The sequence below is a fragment of the Anguilla rostrata genome, chromosome 10 (genome assembly GCF_018555375.3).
Source record: "Anguilla rostrata isolate EN2019 chromosome 10, ASM1855537v3, whole genome shotgun sequence".
Taxonomy (NCBI): domain Eukaryota; kingdom Metazoa; phylum Chordata; class Actinopteri; order Anguilliformes; family Anguillidae; genus Anguilla; species Anguilla rostrata.
In genome coordinates, this window is record NC_057942.1 from 10,157,126 (window position 1) to 10,169,446 (window position 12,321).

General features: G+C 39.8%; 1 protein-coding gene across 1 annotated transcript in view; it reads left to right on the top strand.

Annotated features, from left to right (window-relative positions):
- The first annotated feature begins 19 nt into the window (after positions 1 to 19).
- The window catches only part of si:dkeyp-14d3.1 (transmembrane protein 132C), a 167,917-nt gene continuing 155,615 nt past the window's right edge, over positions 20 to 12,321 (top strand). The window contains exon 1 of the mRNA XM_064353993.1: positions 20 to 197. Within this exon, the coding sequence (XP_064210063.1) occupies positions 173 to 197 (25 nt within the window). The 5' untranslated portion in view covers positions 20 to 172. The remainder of the gene's footprint in view (positions 198 to 12,321) is intronic.

Consider the following 12,321-nt stretch of genomic DNA (forward strand, 5'->3'; position numbering starts at 1 on the left):
AGCCTCTGAAGCCCAGCCCCAATATTTAGCCACGCCCCATCCCTTGGCCCGCCTACCGCAGACGGTACAATCCACTGCGGTTGTCAATGAACTGTATGGCTGTGGTCGATTAACTTGACTTACTGAAGTGATTGCGATATAGTTCACGCTCCAACATGGCACAAGAAATGCAATGCTGAGACGCCCATTCTTTGAGGGTAAATAGGCTACGTATACACTTGTAAACTAGTTGTTTGCTGGTTTTTATTGCACAGTATGGCAAGCTGGCCCTGTACCAAGTGTGTAATACCAGTTTTGGCAACAGCATTTGCTTGAATTACATGTTGGCTGCTGGCTGTCCTCAATGTGATGAAACTGTCTTCATTGTTTTTTTTCAGTCTGCTTTTGTATTAGTGCAGGTGGATGGGATCTAGTGTGCTGGGAGCCATGCATTTGTTGTTCAGGTATTTGTTTTTAGGTAGGCCTATATTCGCCTGAGTTCATACTGGATGCTTGAAATGCGGTGATTCGTCCTGACCGATTCAAACAGACCACTTGTTCTAGTGGAGTTGAATCTCGTCATTGTATTCACTTTGTGGATATTTCAAGTTGGCAGAGTTAAATTGAAACTTTTAGCTTATCAAACCCTGTGAAATAATGCACTAATGTAAATTACAGAGGTTAGGTTAAGTCAATGACATCCCAAGTAGCTTGAAAGAGAAGACGAGCTTGGATTCCAGGAGCCGTTCCTTATTTATTTAGTACGACCCACATTCTTACTTTAAACGGCCAGTCCTTTTTTCATAGTGAAACAAATTACATATCATTTGCACGGACATCATTCAATGTGACACTTGAGAAGACCTTCTGACTTGACAAATATAAAGACATATCAGGGAACTGAATACTGGGCAAAATGCATAAACAAATCAAGGCAAGCATCTGGCATGTGATATCAATCACAATCAAACTAGAAGCTAGTGCAGGAAATCGAAGATTTCTCCAAAACATGTTGTAGGGTCTAATATACTGTGATATTCTGGTTTACGGGCAATTATTTGTTAAAAAAAAACAGGTAAACTGTTATTGATGTTTGATTCTCTGTTTTAATAAGAGCCTTTTCTGTTAGGTTAATTTTAAATTAACTTTAAATTATTATTTCATTTTCATTTTTAAACTATTCATTATATTTTGAGGGTTCTCCCCTGACTTCCAAATAAATTAAATGGTCACTATAGATATGGTTTAATTTCTCTTTCACTGCTTCAGAGATTTTGTTGCTGGTTCTTGTAGGGAAAAGCTAGACTGTTTATGCAATTGAACAGGTGCATAAATGGATATTTTCCAGTGCAGACATGAGGGACCATGGAAATCTGCTTGGCCTCTGATTATGAAACTTGGGAGATGCTCTATTTCCCATTCAATAAGCTGCTCATTTTTCATTGCTTAATTTGGCCTGTAGAGTGTGTAATTAAATGTGATATTTGCATGGCCCTGCATGTGTTATCACTTGATCATCTGTGTGTGCATTGCACCGTGGCGCATAATGCTGTTTTGGGGACCGAGAGCATCTGGTAAACGGAGTGTTAAAAATCCCCCAGTACAGCCTTTTCAGTGCACGTGCGGTGATACATTTTGTGGCTTTTCCTTTTGGGATTTCAAAGCGCATTCATCCATCACGAATGCCCTCGGTGGTTGATATCCCCTCTCTCTGAAAGACTGGGGCAGAGGAGCGGGCTTTAATCAATGGCTGATTAATAATTCCAGTTTAATCTCGTTCAGGCAGAGCATTATTATAATTGCAACTCAGACACTCAGTAAACCATTGTTCCCTGCACCGAGAGAGAGCTGTTTTAAATCCTTCTGATGTGGCTTCAGCCTACTGCCGTTGATGGCACCATAGTCAATTTACTCCCTATCCTTGTGCCATTTGATGGATTGGGGTTTCTTTCCTTTTTTAAAACCATGAGAGATTAACCCCCTTTCCTTTTATTCACACCTGTCTGAAAACTCTGGGTCTACCTTAGATCTCTTCTCTAAATTAATGTATTGCCCATGTGTCAGATGGGAGCATGCGATTGGCTGTTGTAGAAAGCATCGCTCTCTCTCAGTGGCTTAGATGATCTTTTTGTGCTTGAACACCAGCTTGGGCATAGAAATGACTATCTGCAGTCTCTCCACATCACTGTTACAATTTATACCTGAATGCCTGCCATAAAATGGCCCTGTGTAGTCGTAAAGGGAGAACTGGCATTTGCTTCTGGTCATATCTTTGCTCAATCGAAAAAGAGTGTATCCATTCTTCGGACATGTGTGTGAATCTACCTTTAAAAGATGGCTCTTCGAAGGATAAATAATGTTTATAAGTACTTCAGTTTAAGCATCTTGCTCAACATCAAAATAGAAGCACTTGACATAGGATGTTAATCAAGAACTTACAGTACAAGTTACAAGCTAAGTTTTTAACCACAATACACTGCTAATGAGCTTTTTTTTTACGAATTGAAAGAACTGCCACATCCCCTTTCCACCCTGTTTCTGTGAGAGAAGGGAGCAGAAGTTGAAATCCCTTAAAACTTGGCTGCCGAAAGAAAGCCACACTGTAAACACAGGGAATGTAGATGCAGATTTATTGATAAAGGCATTAAAAAGTAGGCATTAAAAAGTTTTGTAGTGGCTATTATTGGGGGGGAGGGGTCAGGAATGGTTCTCCTTGTGGTTGTAAAAGAAGAAAGATTTATTTAGGGTGCAAATCCCAGCAGACAGACACCATGTCAGAAAACAAGACAGTTGGGGGAGGAGGGGTTAGGCATCGCTGATTATTAGAAGCTGAAACACCCTGGCACACGGTTGCACAGGTAACTACTTTGTAAGTAAGATGGACCCATGAAAGCAAAGTGAAACTAAATTAAGCCAAAGAGAGGGGAAAGAAGAGCTGAAGCGAGGAAGGAAGAGAGCTGTTGACAGGGCCAAGGTGCTTTAGCATACTATTATGGGGAAAAAAGCAGGCAGGGAGAGCAGTGAATTGTGAATGAGGCATGGCAAATTGCTGGTTCTGTTTTTGTAGGCTCATGTGGGTGGCTAAGAAGGGAGACATTAGAGCTGGTGGGCAGACGGTAGGTGCCTGTGGTGCTATATCTCTAGAGGCCTGATGAGACTTCAGCAGACCGCCAATCAGAGAAACCAGGAAGGACTGATGCTGGCTGGTAACAGTGAGAAGTAATAGTCTTGGCCTCATGGAACCCCAATCTTTTATTCTGTGAGAATTCTAGAGAATTCACGTTTGTAAACCTGGTGATGGATTATGCGTCATGTACAAAACTGATGTTGTGGGACTTGAATCAAAGAAAATAAATAAACCAAAAAATAGCTTTGCAGAACAGCATGTGAAAGATGAGTGTGTCATTCCAACTGTCAAGTGGTTTAGTCAATGATTTTACGCTGTTTCAAGGAATTGCATATCTTATGGAAATATGTTCAGAATTTTGAAGGAGATTCAGATGAATATTGATATCCATTCACCATCACCAGTAACGCAGCAGATCCTGCCCCAACTTGAAAACAGTGTGAAACAGCCTAAAGGGCCTCCAATTGGAGAGGCTGCATATTTTATGGGTCATTTAACCCCTTAATACATTGCAAAAATGCCAAGAAATTCAGACAGCATATTCTTTTTCAGAATAGGTATCTTTCACATTTTAAGGTTGAGCTCTCATCAACAGCAGTAAAATGTAATACATTCTCGAATCAGAAGCCAGGAATGAGCTCTTGTCACGCACTGTGAAAGCCTTACAAACTTAGTTGTTGTATACTGAGGGATTGGCAATTGAAGTCGCTTTTATTAAGATTGGTTTGCTAGCATTTGCACTGTCCAGTGGCATAACATGAGAGTGAATTCTGCTAACAATGAACAAATACCCATATTTTTCCTTCATTCTTTTTTGGCTTTATCTAAATTCTTAGTTGTAGTTTTTTTAAGGATTTTGATATGTGTCCACCGGGTATATTTTGATTAAGCCCTGTTGTATGATACGATTGCTACGGCTATTGTAGGGGGTGGAGAAGGTAAAACTTTTGACTGATGCCTTTCACATCTATTTGTCCAGGCTATACAAATATGGCCAGGACTGTCACATTTGTGCTAGACTAAACGAGGCCAGAGTTAATGTGCTTTGTAAAGCTGATTTATCTAAGAAATACTGACATACAGACCTGTAAAGGCATATTTAATCTATTCATTAAATATCCATGAGTCATTTTTGAATGACAGACATTGCAATGAAGCTAAAACTGTAAATTGGTGTTTTGAAGCCAATTAGAATTGCTGTCAAGGTTGATTTTTGATAAAAGACCATCTGACACTACAAGTCTGAACTATGGGAAAATCATATTCTTTATTTTCTTGAGTTTTCAGAAATGTACTTTTGAAAATCATGCCTTTGGAACCATTAGTGCTAGCAGAGCCACAGTATTATGAATATGGATGTCAATTGCCCTTGAGTAAGGCACTAATTGAATTCAAATGAAAAGAGGGAAAAAAACAACGGTGTGTTCAATGAAGAGGCATATGAATAGTCTGGGTTTTGGATTCTGCCCTCTTTGGTTGCATAAGCAGGGCTCTTGTTGATGAGCAATGCGCTTCACAAGACAATAGTCGAGAAAATCAAAGCGTGACGTTTGGGATGTGAACATGCATAATAATGAAAAAGGAACAAGGCTGTTGAAATTGAAAACCATGTTCTATCATTATTTTTCTCGTACATACACTTGAATAGATCTATTTTGAAAAAATAATCTTACTCTCTTTTCAAGAAATGCACAACCTATATTGTAGAATGTTCTTAGAATAGCATCTAAAAGTTCAATGTCTAATGTGGTTTTTCTCTTTCCATATAATGTTGGTAGTATCTGTCACTCTTGTCCTTTCCCTAGCTTATGCACTACTTTACATTGCAGAAGTGGTAAAGTCAATGCCTTGTTGTATATATCTTATGCCTTTACACTTGAGGTACTCACCAGCTTTAAAATGTCAGGAGGCTTCTTATCAGCCCGAAAGAACAGATGAATCTTATATTTCAGTGAGATTTTAACAGGTTACACAGCTTCAGCAAAAACCTCCCTTCTTTCTTCGGATTGATGGTCAAACAAACATGTTCATTTACTGCTTTGCAACCACTCTCTGGAGATGATTTTTGCCGTCAAACAGTGGTAGTGTCTTTGGCAGAGATGGAAAAACCCATGGCCATTTAAGATTCCCTTTGCTCCGTCAGTCTGCTTTTTTCCCCGTCTAATTTCACACTGGACTGTGAAGAGAGGAGCAGAAAAAGGGAAGAAAATGACTACAATTCCATTCCTACATCCCCTGCCAGTAAATTGGCCCTTTATTAAATTTAGGCCCCATCTATCAATACAGAGACCGGTATCGAAATTGCTCTGCTGGCCACAAATCGTCGGGAATAGATCGGGTCTTATTTGAAACAAGGCCATCATTAATCTGGTTCACTTGTTCTCCTGAGGTGAGGAGGAAACAGGACGTATTAAGACTTTTATTTGTTCCCTCAGTGATAGATGTGGTCCCCTTGAACCCCTGATTACCAGATTACTAGGACTAAAGCGGGAATCCATTAGACAATCATTTACTGCTGTTGGGGAGGGGAGGGGGGGAGGGGGGAGTGGTTGGTTATGGAGCCGGGGAATTCTCTCTCTTTCTTCAGACAGCAGGAAGGAGGCTTGGAAGAAACAGTGATATGCCATACACTTTCGTTGAAAAGAACAATACACTGAGAAAACATGGCAGTATCATATTTGTTTTCCTCCAAGGATACTTTCTTGAGATTTGGTGCATTTTTTGAGGTAAAGTCAACAATTGGATGCTGGTTATTTTGTGTAATGCTGTTTGTTCTACATATTCATAAGATGGAGTACTGTACCAAAAATCCTTAAATACCAGGATTCCACTGTCTCATCTCACACCAGTGACCCTTGCTGGTCAATTGGGCTCCCACAAGTTTTTCTGTTGAGCTGCATGAGGAGTGTCATCCTTGCACAGCGTGTGAACTTAACTTGTGATGCAGCCACTGAAGTGATAGTTGACATTATGTGCTTCTTATGTTTGCCTGTGTTCCACCAAATCAACAGTGGAGGTTGTGGAGGTCAGCTTCGCAGCATGAGCATGATTGGGCAATTGTGGAGAAAAATTAAAAAGAAAAGAAAAACATAAAAAAAGGTTTACCTTTACTGATATGAATAGATTTCTATATTTTAAGTTCAATACTTTCATGCCATAGGGAGACCTAATGTATAATTTATCTACAGAGAAACCATAATAAAGACAGAGTCTGCCCTTAGCAATGTGAAAGTGGTGGCAATTAAATGATGATGGAAGTGTGAAAAGCCATTTATTGTTCTTTTTACTATATTTTGAGCTTATCAACCTGTTGGGTTCTAGAGTAGTTTCTGTCCAGGATAGCTGAATATTGAGAATAGGAGACTCTTTTGGCAAATTATCAGCAGCAATGAAAGGTCACAGAAAGTTAAACACGCCCGCAGAAGGTCATGACTCCTCCGTACTGATAAGAAAAACAGTTTGTGAAAAAAGCAGGGACATCAGTTTGTTCCATTCTCTCTATCTGAGCTGCCAGTCAAAATAATTGTCCATCAGTCCATTCAGTGTTTCCTCTGAGCCCAGTTATTTTTGGATCCCTAAGTTGGAAGCTGCCTTATAATACAAAAGTGACCCATGTTAACATTATGGACCACCATAAGATTTTCTGTACTGCTAATTATAAGTTTATGGATACGTTACAATAACTGTATCTTGATAAAGTATTTGTGATCATCATTTCATAAAAGACACGAAAGCTTCATAAATGAATTTGATGCAGTTAATAATGTTTATGATGTAGTTAACCATCCAGGTGAATGATTCTAGCTCCTCTTGACCACGGAGCTTCTCTAACCTAGCTCCAACAGTGGTGGAACAAACTCCTTATTTCCCCTAAACCACTCAGCCACTGCTTATTTTCTGCCATGGTATGAAGACACATCTCTTTAGTGTAACATGACTACGCTGCTCTTCGACAGGGTCACTCTCAATCTATGATCACTATCATATCACTTGTGTCCTTGTATCTTCTAGCATTAAACTCTGTCCTGGGCCCCCCTGTGTATGTAGGTTTTTATTCCAACCACAATTGCATTCCTATTGTTTTAACAAGCTGCTAATTTTTCTTAATTAGGCGGTTTTCCTCTTTGTAGGGATTAAGCCATATTGTGTCTGGAATCGCATTCCACAAAGAATAAAATTCCCATGTTGATTTTGTCCTACATTGAGCTACATTGCAAACAGTTACATAAAAAAGAGGTAGCGTTAATAGGTAGGTTAAGAGGTAAATTAATAGGCTCCTAATTAGGTGGTTGAACACGTTTCATTCTTTTCAGAATGTATTTCTTAAACTTATTAACAAAATGCAGGTTTGACTCATTATCATTTGCTTTGTCTTTGAATTCTTCATTACATTACATTACAGGCATTTAGCATATGCTCTAATCCAGAGCGACACAACTTTTTACCATTTTTTTTACATACCATCCATTTATACAGCTGGATATTCATATTGAAGCTATTCAGGTTAAGTACCCTGCTCAGGGGTACCACGGCAGTTTTCTACCTGGGAATCTAACCTGCAATTATATACTACACTGCCACTTTGATGGTTAGTTTTATTGGCCAGATATCCACACTTTCACCAATTTGGAGCCTATTGATTTGACCTCTTTTTCAATTGTTTGCAATATAACACAATAAGCACAATATGAACATGGGAATGTTAATCTTTATGGCATTCATAGCTATTTCTGACGTAATGTGGCTTTAAAGGGTAAATAATCCCTCTAAATATGAAAAGAACCTAATTTAAAAAAAATAACAGCTTGTTAAGATTCTGGGATTGCGACTGGTTGGAATGAAACCAGCATTCATGTTATGCTTGTATCTTCGTCTAGGTCTTTTAATGTTGTAGCATCATCTTGATCTTGTAGCTCTTTATCACATCGCTTGTAATTATGCACTTCTAGTTTGACTTGCCATAACTCTACTGACGTAGCCTAAGCTTACTGTGTGAACTAGACTTGATGTTCATGCTATGGATAACTGATACTTTATGAGAATTGTACCTTCTTGGACCTGTGTTCTATAGTTGTTCCAGCGACCTTTGGTGTGCACTTATTGGATGTCGTTTTGCATGAAAGCATCTGCCAAATAAAATTAAATGTTTTTTTGTGCTTTTTCATATGGCAATTTTAAGCAGTATCACGCAATAATAAGCAAAATATTTTATTTTTATTAAAGAACTGAAAGTACATATAGGCCTAAAAATGGGATCAATCATGGCAAATAAGGCTTGTGCAATTTAAACCATTTCCTGTTTATGGTTGTTTTTTACTTAAACATGAAAAGTGAAGGTCCATAATTTGAACGGAGAAACCAGAGATACACAATTGACTTGAGCTATATTCATAGAGGTCAGATTGCCATCATTTTCTTTCATGACAGTATATCCTTTTAGAGTTTCCAAAGATAATTTTTTACCAGTCTCCCTTGATCAGTGACTAATACCAGCTATATATCACTGAGCCATGCACAGCTGAATTGTCATGCACTATACAATGCATGAAGTAGATTACTGGCCAACAGTTCAGATGATTACAAATGAATACCTTAGTGTTATCCAGAGAGACACAATATCTGATTGTAACCCTACCTTGGAGACAAACTTAAAACCAGCCACTTTTCTTAATAATATGAAATTACAAGTTCTTCTACCACGGAATGATTTTAAAATTATAAATGATTGTATAATCAATGCATGCACTTGCACTAGATGAAAGTTCAAAGCACACAGTAAGAATTCGTAAAACTTTTTCTTCATTTTTACGGTTTGAAATTGTATTTATTTTTTGTGATTTATTGTCTAATTATCTTGTTCTTTTTATTGAGACGTGCATTATTAATCTGTTTTGCTTTCTTGCTGAGCTTGCAGCTACTGCATTTTGGACCAGGTCTCTGTTGCAAATATATATTTTATTTTAGCAGAATAACCTGGTTTAATAATCATTAAACAACATGTTTGATCACAGTGGGTCACTGTGATATGTACCCCAATTTGATAATATGCCCCCCATAGAATGAAAAATGCTGCTTTGTATTCTTTATAAAAATGGCTTTCTTTCCTAGGCTAGACTCTCTGCCCTGTAATGAACAATGCTTGTTCCTGCTGGCATGCACAGAGTCATGACAAATAGGAAGCTTATGTGTGCTTGAGCTGTAAGCAAGCCCCTATTTCGTTTTTTTCTCTTCTTCATAACTGAAGATATATTTCTCTATAAAACAATTCAATACAAGGCTTGGATATTGTTCATATTTGCTTGGTTGTATGTTTTTGATAAAACCTGGGTTTTTGTAGACATTCATTATCATTTTCAGATGTTGCATGATGCAACTTTGCAAAATATAGAGAGAGCCCATTCCTTGACATTCATGCTGCCATTTGGCAGTTTTCAGCGATATGCACATCAAAACCCACCCATGCCATGAAGTGCATGCTCTGTTACTCCACAGACAAGATATTTGCTTGAAAAAAACGGTTTTGGTTTTACTGAATGAATGTTTGACTGAACATTGATTCAGCAAATGTTCAGTCAAGTGAATGTCTAACATTTTCAGAATGAATGTTCAGTCGTGCTGTCGACAGTCGTCTGTTAAAAAAAAAAAGATTATTGTTCAATTGCACTTTCTCTTGAGCGACGCCTGATTTACGACACTCTTCTCTGAACTAAGAGAGCAGGGCTCAGACGGATTCTGCTGTAGCCTATATCTTCATGCTTTATGGTGTTTTTAATGTGGTGCGGTAATGGGGTCAGCTGACACTGTCCTTGAATTACGGTCCTTCTCTGGGGCTAATGGAGGCCCGTGGTCTGCAGGGGGAACCTGAGGACTGCTCCCCCTTCCCAGACAAGCCTGTTTTGAGCCAGGGGCGATCTGCACGTCCTGGTGAGTGTGATCAGCACAGCCATAGTTTTAAATGGGCACTTGAGCTGCCAGAAACACTACAAACAGAACATGTTGGGTTCCACTTGTGGCTGACACTGATGATCTGGGGGCTAGATAATCAAAGCCAAGTGGCTTACTGATCTTACCATAAACTATATCTTATAATGTAGATATATTTTGTCTGCATATTATGGAATTTATGATATATTTATTCTTTGTCATAAAAAATAACTCTATTATGACCTGTTATATTACTTATCATGTCGTATACTGAACTCCTTTTAAATTATGAACAAAATTGTCTGACCCATTTTTTAATTATCACATACTATGAAAATTCTAACTGAAGAGGAACTACTAGTCGGGGCCTCTATTAATGAGCCCTTAAATTGTGGCGGCAAATCCAAAATATAATGTACATTTTAAATAGAAGTGGATTGCAATCCTTTAGGTTAAAAATTGAGTATTCAGTAGCCTCATTCAGAAGGGGAAGGACACTTATAATGGGATGCCCATTACAGAACTTCTTTCAGGATCATCTTTGCTTCTTTTTAAAAGAATGCTTTCTGTTGTTATGTTCCTCACTGGGCATGGCTGCTCTCAGCATTAACGTCAGGGCGCAAGCAAGAGGCAGGCCAAGCGCGTGCTAGCTGTCAAGAACACTCTGATGGCTTCTGTCGTCTGGGGGAAGGTCACGTTGTACCTCATTGGTGGGCAGCTGGCAGGCAAACAAAGTGGTGGCACAGGCAGGAATGATAAGTAAATACTGTCTTAATGGGGTCCGAATCGGGAGAGGCGATCTGTGGACAGGGCACCCGGAGAGCATGGAGCCGGTGCTGCTGAGGTTATTATTAGCACTATCATAGATCAGATAGAGCTTGGAAAATGAAGGGCAATGATGGACTTCACAGCTCCAGACTTGCATTGCAGCTGTCGTGACCGCAGGGGGAGGCTGTCCGTGGTGGGGATGAAGGGTGCCACCACTGGGGTGACCTCAGATTGGCCAAATTAAGCACTCTTCTCATTGTGCCTTGGGGGATGGACCTCCAAACTTTGACTGGAAGGTCATAAAACAAGTTGAGTAACATTGGTGAAACTTCCCTTTTGTCAAACTTCCATCCATATATTTCAGTAGTATAAGTGGATTGTCCTTCTACTGGGAGTCTGGGTATTTCATGAAGTATCAAATGATATTTGAGCTACACATGCATCTGTAAATGTTCTTGTCTAGGTTGTTTTACTTGAATACAACTGCAGAGGAAAAAGTCAAATTTTTCTGTAACCTGATTCTCTTTTGTGGGTAATGCAGCAAGCCTTGTGCAAACAAATCTGATTTAGGTCATAGAGATTTTCCATTAATTTAGTGACCCTTGATGGCTTACCTCCATTCCACCTAGGGAATATTGCTGCCTATTCTTCTCAATGTGGGGTTGAGCATGTCCAATTCCCACTGTAATTTGGAATGGCCAACGGTCTGCAAATGCTGTCACGCTCATGCACAAACCTCACTGCGGTTTTGGGCGAGTGTAGACATTCGCGATTCTCCTCCGAAACGTGTTGTTAGTGTGCGTCTTTTCAAGCTGCAGACTGCAGCGAAGCTCGTATAGAGCTGAGTCAGAGGAGGACCTTTCATATGCAGCTTTAACATGCAGTCCACAGGCACCCGATCCACCAGCAGGGGTTGCTAGATAGCGATGAAATGCGGACCCCTAACTGCCTAACCGTCCCATACCCAGGCCAGTGCAATCTCCAATTACACATCGCCCTATGGAGCTCCTGGGCAGTAGCTCCGAAACCATGGGGTACTTTATGCACCACAGCCTGGTGCCTTAACCGAATGAGTCACACAGCAGTCCCTTTTATTTTCCCCTTTCACCAATCGACCCAGCTTTTCCCTTTGCTGTTCAAAACGGCTGTAATGATGAAATGACGAAGGACATGGCTCCTCTACTCCACACTCCAAAAGAACTAGCAAAAACTAAAAATGATTTTGAGTCTTCCAGATATTTTGCTTGAATGTACAAAATGTTCCCCTTGCTCACCAGGCTTGCTGAAGAGGCTTTGGAAATGACAAAACTCTGGCCTATTACTGTCGTTTTGCACTCTGTTGTTGCAGATGGTGTAAACGCGGATACGCTGGCCGTGGCCCGGTCCTCCTGAGGGGCCGTTTGGCAGTGTAATGGATTTCAGAGTAGTATTAGCTTCCAGCGCCGCAACTTTCAGCTCCCTATGGTGCGGAGTTTGGACAGTCGCCAGCGGTCGGTGTGAATGAAACCACGGCGCACCTTTAC